Raw genomic sequence first — 14,831 nt, 5'->3', positions numbered from 1 at the left:
GATTACTTAGACATCTAACAGCAACATTTATTAAGACTATTGCAACTTTACAATGATTAAAACAATACTGTAGATAATCTTGTGAATTGGTTTAAAGACTGACTGTTCCGTGTTGATAAATTTCACTGTTATACTGTATTACACTGTTACAGTGTGAATTTGATCTTTACTGCAATCTGAATAACTGGTTTTACCCATAAACTAAAAGTGGTTGTAGCCTTCTGAATAGCCTATGAGTCACTGTCAGTCATTAACTCTGAGTCCTTATGTGGCAGGAGGCATCACTGCTAGAGGGGAGGGGCTTCTGCAGTAGTACAAAAACTGCATTTGCTGTACAGCATTTAAGAATATTAAGTGTCATCACTCTTTAGAACATCACTGGTATCCTGTGGTTGAGGTCACACATTTACAAGTTTGTTAAAAATATACTGCTGTGTTCGTTGAAACAATGTTTTACCATTATTGTTGTCTTCTTCAAAAGGGTGAATGCTTGTATATAGCTCTTGTAAATCGCTGTCATTTAATGGGACAAACCTACTTTCAGAGTTTGACAAGGAGGGTATGGAGACCTCTGCTGTAGAAAGTTCTGGGTTGTGACGATGAGACACATGAGTTCCGCAGGCAAAAAGCTGGATGGGAGTTCTATTACCTTCAGTGGAAACAGAGTGATTGTTATATCCAGCTTTGAATTCCTTCAAAGTGCGGTTGATTCGTGGTAGAAACACATAATGAAGGCAAAATAGGTCTGTTGCATTTTCTAAGTCTAGGATACCAAGTGATTCCAATTCATAAAATATAGGTGAATAAATGCAGCTACAGTTGTTGTTTAAGTCTCGGTTGAAACGCTCAATCCTCTGGTTGTGCACAGAACTTCCCATTAAGACAGAGCTTTCACCCCTGCTTGCTCGCATGTCCTCCCAAATCTGAGCATTCTCTCCTCCGTGATCAGTCCTGATATGCAGGGGTCTGCCAAATTGTCCAACAGCTGCAGTAAAGAGGGCTTTCACAGTCTCAGCTCGATTATTGCTGGAGCACTGAAGAAACATCAACATCCTGCTGTATCCATCTATTGCACCATGAACAACAAACTTCCAGCGAATCAGTTTGTGATTTCCATCTATGTGCCATATGAAATTTGGATGAGGCACAGAATATACTCGCCGAGCAACTGCAGTTCTTCTCCTGGATAGAACACCAGCCGAGTCCACCCTCCGCAGTGACTTTCTTACGCGCCATCTTTGAACCACTATGTTTTTGGAACGCAGATGACCCATCAGCATCACTTCTCCAACATTTGGATGTTCAGTTTTTATTTGGGACACTATCTGATCTAACTCATGGTCACTGATTACATTGAATTTTGACTCTGAGATATTATAGTCTTGCAGTAACTTATACAGAGTGGGCCTGGAGATGGAAAGGATAGATGCAGCTTCAGTAAAAGATGTTTTCAGGGAAAGAACATTTTCCAATTCCTCTTTGGAAATCTGAAGCCTTCCTTGGTAACCATCCTAGAACACGGCACAGAAAATCTCAATGAGCACAATTCTATAACAAAAGATGGGTAATTTGAGGCAATTGTACTGTGACAGATTAGCTAGAGTAATATTTTATCAATAGTTTTAAAATATGAAAGTGAGCAATCAAAAGACACTTCACAGCAAAAACAGTAATAAAATATGACGTAAAACTTGTGAATGTTGTTGGTGGTGATGTGACACTGCTAGTGATGGACCCCTAAGAAGATGAAATGTATGTAGAATCAGAATCATTACTTTGACAGGATTTAATTTAAGGTGACATATTACACCAAAGAAAAAACAGAAATTAGTCAGCTAAATGATATGTGTAAGAAGGCCTACCGAGCAGTATGGTATCCCAGTGGAGACGGCAGGTCTACTTGGTCCAGGTGCATTGCTGGATTCCTAAGGAAACATTTACATCAAGAACGACTGTTACCTACCTACCAAATAAATAAATAGAGTTGTATGATGTTCGATCTCTGTCTGCTGCCTACCAAATGAAATAATTGAGGACTAGCTAAGTAATTTAGCTTTGCTAGTTTTGCTAACACTGCTATCAACCCGTCCAAAATGCTATACAATAAACTTACCAAGTGCTGCGGCGTTTGTGAGGTCGAGGGTGCATTACCGCTGAATCGTTGGATGGCCGACAAAACGGCTCTTCCAATGTTTTCAGCTAAATCGCTGGACATGCTGGTAGGGAATAGTCGAAGCAGCTCATGGCAGTCAAAAGTGACCGTAAGAGGAGCGCAAACACAGAACCTGACCGCGACCGGCACACTTTAGCGCGGGAGGTTTTCTTGAAGCTTTTATTTTGGTATTTCCGTTGACCCGTACAATAAATTTGCATATTAGCTAAATATTTAGTTTCCCGTAACATTTAGATTTAACATTTAACATTTAGATTTATATATAACATTTAGATTTAACATTTAACATTTAGATTTATATATAACATTTAGATTTAACATTTAACATTTAGATTTATATATAACATTTAGATTTAACATTTAACATTTAGATTTATATATAACATTTAGATTTAACATTTAACATTTAGATTTATATATAACATTTAGATTTAACATTTAACATTTAGATTTATATATAACATTTAGATTTAACATTTAACATTTAGATTTATATATAATATTTAGATTTAACATTTAGATTTATATATAACATTTAGATTTAACATTTAACATTTAGATTTATATATAACATTTAGATTTAACATTTAACATTTAGATTTATATATAACATTTAGATTTAACATTTAACATTTAGATTTAAATATAATATTTACATTTAACATTTAACATTTAGATTTATATATAACATTTAGATTTAACATTTAACATTTAGATTTATATATAACATTTAGATTTAACATTTAACATTTAGATTTATATATAATATTTAGATTTAACATTTAACATTTAGATTTATATATAATATTTACATTTAACATTTAACATTTAGATTTATATATAACATTTAGATTTAACATTTAACATTTAGATTTATATATAATATTTACATTTAACATTTAGCATTTAGATTTAACATTTAACATTTAGATTTAACATTTAGCATTTAGATTTAACATTTAAAATCCTGTTTTAAATATGAAAAGTTACAAATATTTTACTAAATGTTGTAAAAAATGACTCGAAAAAACATGTTTTTGTAAGATTTAGAGCTAAATGTGGAAAAATGTTGCTGTTAATTTCGGCATGTTTCAGTTTACAAACGGCGCCCCATATTATGGGGAATGCAAAGACAGTAAGATTATACATGATTTAAAACCCATCATCCATCTCTCTGCGTTTCTCTTGGTTACTTCATAAAACCTTCTGCAGCTTCTACGTCTAACACAACTGGCAGTGTGAAAAACACGGTTTCTGCTGACAGTTTCATTTACTGCGGAGCTGTTTAGCCACGGCTGTAAGGAGATGTAGCTTTTAATGGATGTGTCAAAGTGACGCCCGGAGCTTGTTCTCTTTATTTATTTCAGTCGTTTATCCAATATAATGTAAGGTGCGCACACATTAATTCATCAATGAACTTTAGTTACATATTGATTTTCCTCTCTCATCATCCCCTTCTTGCCTCCTCGGTCCCCTCCTTTCTTCCTCTCCTCGTCCTCTCTTTTCTTGACTAAATAAGGGAGTTTTGAGGGGAAGGCTGACCAGCACGCCTCCTCTGGCTTTCAGCTGCTTCAGTAAATACTGCTGGAAGTAATAAGAGCAGTAACCGCTGCATTTTTAATTCATGCCAAAGACTCACGTTTTGATCGATAGTCTTCGTCCAGCTGCAGGGCTGCAATTTATCACGTGTGACTAATCATTAAAAATATGATGCTGAGGAAAAAGGGGGGAGGACGCCTTTATGGAGCTGTGCAGGACATTTTTGATAAATGCTTCCACGGAGCAGCAGAGGGCTTCAGGCCTTTGCTTGGCGCTGCTGAAAACAAGGACGTTTTCCTCAGTCGGAGCCATCACAGGTGAACCGGCTGCAGTCCGGTTCCAATGGACTTCAAGGGATTCAGGAAAACGCTTTGTCTGCTGATGCCTTCAATGCCAGTCGGAAAATTAATACCTCACAGCTAAATTGAAGCGATGCTTCAAACAAGGTCATCGTAATTTCACCTCGTTAGTGTCCCCAGCAGCTCACAAACTACTCTTGCTCCCAGTGGCTTTGACAGCAGCGCACACGCGGCTGCATTTTAATACAAAAAGACGAGAATTTCATCCGATCTCGTCTTTGGGACATAATCAGCATTTCTGTTTCATTTCCCCCACAATGACAATATATATACTACCAACCGTTTATCACAAGAAAACGAGCTTGTCAGTTAAATAATTAACTTGTGACAACATAATAATAACAATAATAATCATCATCATTTTGTGTAATTAGATTGTACTGTTGTGTACCATGACAGTATGTGGTTTCATTTCCGACATACAATTTAGTCCTTTTTAGCTAACAGTCTAAATTAATGACACGTTACGCGTTCTTAATGTTTGGAGAACATTCATATATTTAAAGATATTACATGTAATGCTAAAATAGAGCGGAAGAGCAGGACTGGGTTTCAATCCATCCGCTAGATCCGCAATACCCGACGCTCCATGAAGGCATCATCCCCAGGTTGACGGAAGGGGGGAACCCTTGTGACGTAGCTGAGCAGGCTGAGTGGTGAATCCCCATCCAACCCTCCCTGAAGCACAATAAAGAAGCACCAGCAACGCGTTTTAAACGGCCTTTCGTTATCCACGGCAAACTCGCTGATTCAGGATCAGCTCAGGCAGAGAGACACGCTTCACTTTCGCGCAGGTGAATGTTCCTTTGTGAGGTATGGATGGAGTCTTTTGTTACACAGAGACAAGCAGCACAGGAGCGGGCAGAAGGGCGTGGATGTAAACTGAATCCCTCCCATAGCTGCTGAGGACAGGTAATGCAGCACAAAGCCGAACACCTGTTAACAACGGCAGCCTTTCAGAGCTCGTATCCACCATCACCTGCACCACACATTCATTACAAGATCATCTTTGTGACAAATGATCTTGTTTTGAGGCATTTAAATCAGTTGCAGTGCTCTTTAATGATATCTGGGCCACGTTTTCAGCGACCAAAACCCCCAAACTGCAAAGCTCTTGGAGGTGTAATAAGCAGTTTTTTTCTGGGGTGAGGAGAGCAGGGATGGCCGAGAGCGCGCTCCTTCTCCTCCACCCATCAAAGGTTGGCTATCTCGCTCCTGATGCGCAAAGGGTTAAAAAGAGACGCAGTTAGAAGCCAGTGGAGCTGAAGTCATCTGGCAGAGCGCACAGCGAGATGGAGGAGAGAGATACAGTGAACACCTCCTAAAAAAAACACTGATCTAGGACGCTTCAAGCTGCTGTTCTTGAGCTCTGCTGTTTTCATGCAACCAATCCGGTGTTCTTCATTTCCTCCCCAGTGAAACGCGCTGAGCTTCAGGTGGCGAAGAGGAGGAGGTGGAATAAGAGAAGAATAAAGACGCGCAGCTCAGCGCCAGAGCCATGGCTCCACAGAGGTTCGTCGGAAAGCTCGCTTCACGGGAGCGGGTTGTAGTGCAGGATGAGTGGTCCCCCGCGCTCCAGCGAGTGTGAGAGCAGGAGGAACATCACCTGACAGGCGGCCCTCCCCTCGGGGGACACAAGCAGACACGCTCGCGCCTCTCAGGCTGGAAACTGGAGGGCAAAAAACGGCTCAGATCCTACAGCGCGCCTCCTTTTCCAGAACTCTCCTCTTCCTCACTTTCTCGTGGAAAGAGATTTCACTTTCTCTGCGGCCAAACTTGGGAAAACTTTGGCCCCCGGATTGAGCCTGGCGCTGTAGCGTCCATGCCGGGAGCGCCGTGAGCGTCGTGCGCCCGGCTGCGGAGATTGGAGAACTGCGCTCTCGCTGTGATATTATTCAAAGTCCCGCAAAGTCTTTCGCAGTCCAGGGGCCACTGCAGCGAAGATGCCAGTCCGGAGGGGCCATGTGGCTCCGCAGAACACCTTCCTGGATACCATCATCAGGAAATTTGACAGTCAAAGTAAGAATCTAGATTTTCCTCCTTCAGATTGTTTATCCAAGCGTCCACAGCCTGCTTTGCTTTCATCGAGGCCCGGCGGTAGTGATTGATTTGCTGACTCGGGAGCTGTTAGAAATAGCATCCTAATGATGTAGACGTTGAGGTGACACGTTGTTTTCCAGAATTAGCCTCAATTATGGTGTCCCCTGCATGCTTAATGGCCGTGACACGTCACAAGGGTCGGAACTCTGTGATAAATGAAACCAATCAGAAATCGAGCGAAACTTTACGGATGCCAAACGTTTCACGGCAGCAGCAGCTTGTGTAGATTGATGCGCTCCTGAGTTTACTTGGAGCCTCTTGTTAAAGGTTAGTATCTGCATCCTTTAGTACACTTGCTTTCATGGAATCAGGTTCGTCCTCAGTGTTTATACTCAGTAATCGCTGAAACCATTCTGAGTTTCGTTTGCCTTCCAAATCGCTGTTTCACATTAATCGATCTCCAGCAAGCTTCAAAAACAAACAATATATCTGAACCGATGGATTTTGCATAAGAGCCCATGGGCATGAAATTCAAAGCTGTCTCCACCTGTCCCCACCTCCCTGTGGCACTTTTATCTTTGATGCAAATCATGCATGTTGTTCCCAACCACGAGCGTGTGACCAGACTTCAGACGTGCCTCTGCAGCCGTGAGCAGCACGTTCTCTGCACCTCGGGGCAGATGAAGATGAGGCTGTGGCGTACAGAGGAAGAAAGAGTGGATGTGTGTCATTGCCATTCATTTTCCAGGCTGGTGAAGGCTATATTGACGCAAGGGATTAAAATGCCTCTTTAAAATGTCAGTTTCTCCAGGGCGGAGAAGATAAACATTCAGATGTTGGCTGAATTAAAGTCTTTGCTCGGGACCCCCTGTCTAAACACAGAAAACAAGCTGCCTGCCTTCTACCATGCACCTTGCTCTTGGGTAGTTTACAGGCCTGCTGTGGAAAAGCCAGCGATGTGACTCTGCACTCCTAACAGTCACGACAGCAGCTGAAAATGAAATAAGGTTTTCACATAAAAACACTCTTTCCTCACACGGAGGTGCTGAGAAGAAACTCCACACATGTGCAGTCGAGTTGAATAATTGACGTTGGAGTTGGGTAATTGACATTAATCCTGCTCTGCTTAGTTTTCCATGCTGATAAGCGTGGATGACTCTGCAAAGGTGAACATATTCAGCTGTTCGCTGGAACGCTGCCGACTCACTCCACTGTGTTCATATCTTAAATGTCTCTTTCCTGAGGATTTGCATTTGGTTCAGTGTGTGGCAGGAAGCTTCCCGTGTTTATGAGAGAAGGGCAAAGAAGTTCACATCGGTGCTATCTGAACGCCTTCCCAGGGTCGTTTTCTATGACTGCTGAAGGCTTATGGCTGGGGTAACCCTGCCTGCTGCTGGTGCTGTTGTCATAGTGCCCGGCGGATGTGGGCAATGAACAGGGAGGCACAGAGGAGGAGTGTAAATGGACACCAAGATCTGTGAAGAAAGCCCTAAACTGGTTGAAGGAAAAGGCACTGAGAGCTGAAATTAATCCAAAGTAAAGATCTTTGCCTTTTCTTTGTAAGAGGCTTCATTTGATCAGCATTTAATATCCGGCTGCTTCTTTTTGCTCAGATATACAGTAAGTGAAGAAAGCTTCCTCATGTGGAGCACAGTGAGGGTGAAGCAGCCGTCATGCTACAAGAAGCAGAGCGGAGAGTTTTTCTGTTTGAGGTGGGGTGGCTTCTACAATAATGTGCTGATATCACAAAGCCTGATGCTGAGCATGGAGGAGATGATTAAGGAGCAAACTTTACCACCTGAAATACTGTGTGAGAACAAGGTGATCAAGCAGCTCTCGCGGCCTTAGATCGAAGCGTGTGCTATAATCTACACTAGACACAGAAACATGTCAACAGACTTTTAATTTTGTTTGTTTCTTTCACCATTACTCTGAAAACATTTCTCCCAAACATCCTACGACCACCTCTTTCCAGGTGTTTTTGATTGTCCCTGCCCCCCAAACATCTGATAGGTCTAAATAGGATCGTTAAGGAAAAGGAGGCGTGTGCTTCAGCAAAGGTAGGGCCTGTCAGGCCACTCGGAAGACATGCGAGCTGCTCAAAGGTCATTTTGAGCTATAGATGTATCAGGTGAGAAGGCTCATTAGACACCAGTGTCAGGCACGTTTTTATAACGTTAGAAAGTGCTGATTACTGTGATTGTGAGGTAGAACTATGTTGTTCAGAAGTATTCCACAAGGTACCAGAGCTTACACCTGTCAGAGTCTGCTGCAACACAACGACAGATAATCCACACGATGTCAGAATAATCAGAAAAATGAGATTTCCAGGTGGAAATATTCACATGAACACTTCATGCACGCACGCACACACACACACACACACGCACACGCACGCACGCACACACACACACACACACGCACACGCACGCGCACGCACGCACGCACACGCGCGCGCGCGCGCACACACACGCACGCGCGCGCGCACACACACACACACACACACACACACACGCGCACACACACACACACACACACACACGCGCACACACACACACACACACACGCACACACACGCACGCACGCTTATATATGGAGTATAAAAGTGACAAAATGCAGCAGACAGAAGTAAATGTTGCACCATCAAACTTATGGTGGAAATTCAAATATCAAATACTTTCATTATTTCTATACTTTTTAACACTTTTTTGTTTCCTACTTACTAATTTAGCACTGGGTAACGATCACTGCTGAGAATGACCCAGATAAATGATAAAAGTTACTTATTAGTAACAAAAATCTTGAGAAATGGAAACATTAAATTCTGTCATGTATGATACGACACTGTGGGTCTACACACGGCTAAAGTTCAAATAATGAGGACAGTGTACTAGTACACCCAGACATTTATTGTAAAAAGGTGAAATAAAAGCTACAGTTTCATATGTATTCTATAGTCATTACTTCATATATTCAGTGTTACAGGACTCGAAATGTTTCCCAACCTTGTGTTTCTGTAGTTTGTTTGAAAACGTGCTCATTTCCAAGTGGCCTTGACAGAGAATGTATAATTCATGGGCTACAATATGTTTACTGATCCTGGTTTTCTGTTTATTCTGAACACCGCTATTTAGATGAAACATTAAATGTAATTAAAGGCAATAACAGGATAAGTCAACGGGAAACGATGCTCAAACACACGAGGACATTTTTAGCCGTCAAGGTTTCCAGCTCACGTAACTCATGTACATGCACCGTTATCAACCTTCTCTCCTTACTGTACCCTGATCCTCTGTGCACGTCCCTCGCTCTGCATGTCCCGTGATCCGCCCACAGACAGGGCCTCCTTTTCTACACGTCGGGAGGTCGCAGCAACCTTTAGGCTCACGTGGTGTTGTGTGTTTGCTGCTCCTCAGAGAAGACTTTGCCAGATTACAACTCTTAAAGTCGCTGTCCTCCAGGGAGGATGTTGCCGTTCTGCAGCTGAAGCACAAACACTTCATTGCCATAGAAACCCCACCTCCCCGTTTCCTCCACCCGCACTCCCACCCACTGTCATGTACACACACACAGACTGCTCGAAAAGGTACAAGTGCACTGTTATATTAAGCAGCTCCAGGTAGCTTTACAGTCTACATCCTTCACACACTGCGGTCAGTGTTGAACGCTGGGCCAGAGCTGACAGATAATTGGCTCTGCTTTTTAGTTTTAGGCGACCTGGTTGCATATTAATGTAATGAATGTAATGTCAGGCAAACTCCATATTCTGAAGTCTCCTAAGAGAATATTAACCATTTCCTGTTTGAGAAGGCATCAGATAGCTCGCTGTCATTGCATGAATAACACTCGATCAGGCTGATATACCAGTTTAAATTTTCTACTGCCTGAAAAGTCAGATGTACCTGTTGTATTCATGCACACAGTGGGATTGTTGCAATAAAAATGTCAGTTAAATATATCATACAGGAGACTCACACAGTGATAATTGAGAAGTGAAATGAAGTTTATTGGATTTACAGAAAGTGTGCGATAATTGTTTAAACACAATCAGGCAGGTGCATAAACAATGACTATTAGCAAGGTTGCCCAAACGTTTGCATCCCACTGTAGTTACTGATAATTAGACTCTAGCAGGCAGTTATCACTTTCCAGGTGTCCACTCCCTTACCTTTAAAAGTTAACACAATCCAACCCTGTGATTACATTTGAAACACAAACATTTGAGTTCTGGTAGGTTTAACGGGGGTCTCGTTGGCCTGACTCACCTTTGGAGCCTGACCGTTAGAGGAAGCACAGTCGTTGCTTCCGTGTTGCCACATTTTGTCGAATCCTAAATTGCTGCTTACGTCAGATTCACACACAGACAACAGGCTGCGGTAGCTTCCTCATTTTCTTAAATTTGCAAAGTCAGATTCTTTAGTCAGATTTACACCAACCTTTGACTTTTAAGGAACTGATTTGACACACAAACAACATGCATTAATAGAATAAAGTGTAAACAGAATTTAGTTTGCCTGTTGAGTCTCTTTTTGCTTGTCAGCCGGTGACAGAAGGTCAGCCACCTGAGCGTCCTTGAGCTCCATGTTTCTCTGGGCTTTGATGGTTTCCACTCAAGGTTACACCTGATGCTCCAGGGCAGGAAGACAGAAATGTTACATACACCCACAACAACATACGGCTCGAATACATGGATCAGGCTGTGATCGGACATGTGAGCGCTCCATCTGCTTTCTTCTTGGATGGCTGTGACAGCGATGCAGAACAAATGTAGCCTGTTTCCCTACAGATGCACAGTTTAGAAAATGATATTAGAAAATTCAACAATATTAAAAATGACCTACAAAAAGACGTCAATATTGGCAATACTTAAACAGTCCAAAACAAACAGAAAGAGCAGGGTCTCCTCTGTGGTTCACCTTATTCTTCTGCTCCATCTGTTTCATTCTGAGGGTGTAAACACAGCAACTCTGCTGCTGGAGGCAGGAGTGAGTCAGAGCCTCGAGATCGCACTTTGCTGCTGTGAAATCACTCGTCTCTCACTCACACTCTCTTTGTCTCTCGTTCACACACACACACACACACTCATGTACTTGTAAACTCCTGGAGCTTGTAAACACTCTCCTCTCCAACTTGCTCCTTCCTCCTTGCTGCTCCTCGTCTCAGCTGACAACCAGCACTCCCTCCATCTCCCTCCACCCTTCTCCTCTCTCCACAGATGCCCAACGTGCAGCCACGCCTAGCTTCCTTCTGGCATTATGTGGGCACGTATTCAGCGAAGCAACATGGTACCTGCTGGGGGTGCTGAGGGTGTGTAGCCATTCTCTCCAGCTTGTGCGTCTCCTTGTTGAAATGAGGTTGAAACAATTATTTGTCTATCTTCCTTTTGGGTTTTATAATGAGCAGCTTCACTCAGATTATGCCGCCCACGCTCGCACGTTGTTTTGGTGGTGGCAGCTACCTGACACCACAGTCACGTTTTTAGAATAGTAAGGTATGGTACATTTAAACTTACTCTGCTGCTGTTAAGGATGGAGAGGAGTTTGTTACACTCACTGCTTCAGCTGCTCCCTGGAATTCGATCCATCTCAGCTCAAAAACATATTTGTAACAAATTCAAAGTTAGCAAAGATTCACCTTTATCGCCTCGTTCTTCTGCAACAAACTCAACACACTCGGTTTTATTATAATGCAGCAATGAAACAGTTGTATTAACACTCCTGTTTAAACATTAAACCTAAAATATGGCTTTATGAGATTTGTTGATATGCTTGGGATCATTATCCTGGTGTTTGGGCCAAGTCATGACTGTCACACAGACGGCCTTACTTTGGTATGAAGAACAGTTCATGTTCAGCCCAATCACTGCAGGGTGCCCCCCCTTGGAACTGTACTTCATGGCCAATCAGCCCCACTTTGGACTAATGTGTCCAAAGGACGTTGTTCCAAAAGTGATCAAGGCCAACAGGTTTGGGATGTTGCTCTTGGGTAGTTTTTTTCACAGTGTCTCTGAGCAACACTCGGTCTGACCTTGGGATACGTTTGCTAAGACGTCCACTTTTGGGAAGATTGGAAACTATTTTGAATATTTTCCACTTGAATAGCCGTTCATACTGTGGAATGATGGACTTTAAATTGTTTGGAAATGGGCTTATAACCCTTCCCAGATTGATGAGTAGCAGCAGCTGCTTCTCTAAGATCGGTGCTGATGTTTCCCTGCTTGGCATTAAGTCACCTGAATGCACCACAGCAGCAGCCTTTTAGAGGAGCTCACACTCACCGATGATCAGTTAATCAAATGCATTTGCTTAGCAACATCTCGCTTTCAGCTGTTAATTTCTCTTTTCCTGAAGTGAGAAAAGGTGAACTTAGTTTTTCACACCATATTTCTGCCTTTCGGCCTCATTTTTGGTAACTCATTTTGTTGTTCCCCGAGGTTGTGTTTGATTTTGAGGCCTGCTAAGGACCAGATTTTGCAGTTGTGCGTGAGGTCAAATGCTGCAGTGTTATGCGTTTGTATTTTTCTGCTTTAATGGCTTGAGTTGTGTTGTAGTTTCATCATAATCAGCTTACCAGTCAATAAAGCTGTAAGCATGCTGGGCCCCCTGTGAAGAAATGAACTTATGAAAAGCTGAAACATACACACACACACACACACACACACACACACACACACACGCACGCACGCACGCACTCTTTCTCGTGCCACGAGGGTCTGGGAGGATTCCACCTCCTTCCACATCATCGGCTTTTAATTGGTAGAGCCTTTCATTAAAAACGAAAAAGTAGTGCCCCGAAGACTAATGCATCAAACGATGCTTCCCTACTGTGCTTTTTTCCTAATGCCGAGATGAAAACAGGAGACAAGCCTGAGTGCATCAACAGCAGCCAGTCAGGTAATCAGGAGGTTTATCCCTCACCTTGATGTGAGACGGAAGCAAAGATGAATAAAGAAGAAACGATCCCACTCAGGAGTTTTTCACCGTGGACACACTTCATGTATTTCTTTGTGGGCTGATAGTTTAGACACGTAAAGACTGAATGGATGCCATTCTGTCATCGTTCAGTTACAACTGCATCAGAAGTCTGTGACACAGGCTGAACTGAAAACTAAATCGACATTTCAAAGTAGATCTGAGCTGCGATTCCCTCTGTTAGCTTTAAAAAGCAGGAAACAACTGGAATTAAAGCTTCCTTATCCTTACTGTAGAGTATTTGTTATGAAAATCTATTTGAGATAATGACAGTTGTACCTCATCATTGCTAATTCAAAATGGGCTATTACTGTAAAATGCACCACAATTTTGCAAACTCTGCAGTTTAGCCTGCATGTACTGCCTTGTTACCTCTGAAATTATGATTTTGTTTGTTATTTGTCCGTTCAAACACCTCCAAACAGAAAAAAGTGCAAAAGCACACAAAACACAATAAAAATAGGAAAACAAAATGTATCCAAAGTATGTTTGAGGAGACAATAACATGTCGAGCTAACAGTAAATGGACACTACTAACATGTATCTTTAAAATGATAAAAAACACACATTACCACATTGCCCATATTTTGCCCCTCACAGTGATCAACGCTGATGAATCGGCCGCTTGTTTAAAAACAGCATAAACAAAGTTCCCGACTGCAGGATTCAGTCATATCTGCCTTGAACTAGTTTGCTGGAATAATGTATTTTGACTTTACTGTGCCACCCATGTTTGCCTTTGGAGGGAATAATGCAACTTTGTAGCTTTGGTCAGTATGCTAGAAAGCATCATGTGAGATATGGAGTTATGCATTTCAGTCGATTGCAGGTTTGGTCACAGAGCACAGCTGCTTCTTATAATGCTGCAAAAATCTCAGCAGGTGTGAGTCTGCAGATCTCAAGCCTTTGATATGAAATGCAGAGGAGCCTTAGAAAGGAGGTCAGGGAATATTGATTTACAAGAACTGCTCATTTATAGAAACAAGAAGCACTACAGACACATTTCTTATTCAGGAGGAATTCATCCTCAGATGTTGTTATCAACACATGTTTCAGATTTTTCTGGAGAACAGCTCTGAGGGAGTGCACCTCCTATCTTTCTAAATCCAAAAATATCACTGCATAGCCCAGCCTCCTGTCCGTGTTCTTGGTAGATCCCAGTGCTTTGCTCTCCTTCTCAGCCTGTGCCTCACTCTGTCACTGCTTTATCTCCCGGCAGCTGCCCTTTCTCTCTCACCCTCCCATTCATCAAGTCGCCCTCCTACGGGTTCCTCCGAAACTTCATCACACACCTCTCATCTACTCTTGCTTTGTCTTCACTCGCTCATTTGGACTTCCTCTCTCATTCACTGTGCCACCTCAAGAGTGGTGGCACAGAAAAGGCCAGCTAACCGACTTAAGGACCCCGGAGTCCCCAGTGTCCCGGGGATTAGACCTCATTTGCATAAATCTGCATAACTTCATTAAGGCACAGGGAGACGCGGTACACACTGTAGCCTGAGACACTTCAGAGCGAAACAGCCCATTAAGGATGGCAGTGATTATGGGATTATCACTCCTAACGACTGTTGGGGACTGGAACTCTGAAAAGTTCCACGCCGCATGACCGAGAATGCTCAGCAGGAGATTGGAGATTTCGGTCAGATGACCTTAGAAATGCATTCATCTCGAATGTGCACCGGACTACTTCTGCTGCTGTTAAAGTTAGATGTGAGGTGCTACAGTAAGCATTTAAACATTTAGTGGTGG

At 42.5% G+C, this 14,831-nt stretch overlaps 2 protein-coding genes across 2 annotated transcripts in view; one reads left to right on the top strand and one right to left on the bottom strand.

Annotated features, from left to right (window-relative positions):
* Positions 1–75: 75 nt before the first annotated feature.
* Positions 76–2,460, bottom strand: LOC146701130 (uncharacterized). Its single transcript, XM_085467458.1, has 3 exons — positions 2,114–2,460; positions 1,863–1,925; positions 76–1,511 (listed from the first exon to the last, which is right to left on the bottom strand). Exons 1-3 carry the CDS (start codon positions 2,213–2,215, stop codon positions 399–401), a joined length of 1,278 nt encoding a protein of 425 aa, XP_085323584.1. The 5' UTR covers positions 2,216–2,460; the 3' UTR covers positions 76–398.
* Positions 2,461–5,356: 2,896 nt separating this feature from the next.
* LOC146701129 (voltage-gated inwardly rectifying potassium channel KCNH2-like) overlaps positions 5,357–14,831 on the top strand; it is a 28,311-nt gene continuing 18,836 nt past the window's right edge. Inside the window, exon 1 of the mRNA XM_085469296.1 lies at positions 5,357–6,090. Within this exon, the coding sequence (XP_085325422.1) occupies positions 6,015–6,090 (76 nt within the window). The 5' untranslated portion in view covers positions 5,357–6,014. The remainder of the gene's footprint in view (positions 6,091–14,831) is intronic.

Source organism: Copadichromis virginalis, linkage group LG9 (genome assembly GCF_057382275.1).
Source record: "Copadichromis virginalis isolate Kocher_CV1m ecotype Utaka linkage group LG9, C_Virginalis_male_GT1.1, whole genome shotgun sequence".
Lineage (NCBI taxonomy): Eukaryota > Metazoa > Chordata > Actinopteri > Cichliformes > Cichlidae > Copadichromis > Copadichromis virginalis.
This window is presented reverse-complemented; position numbering and strand designations above follow the sequence as displayed.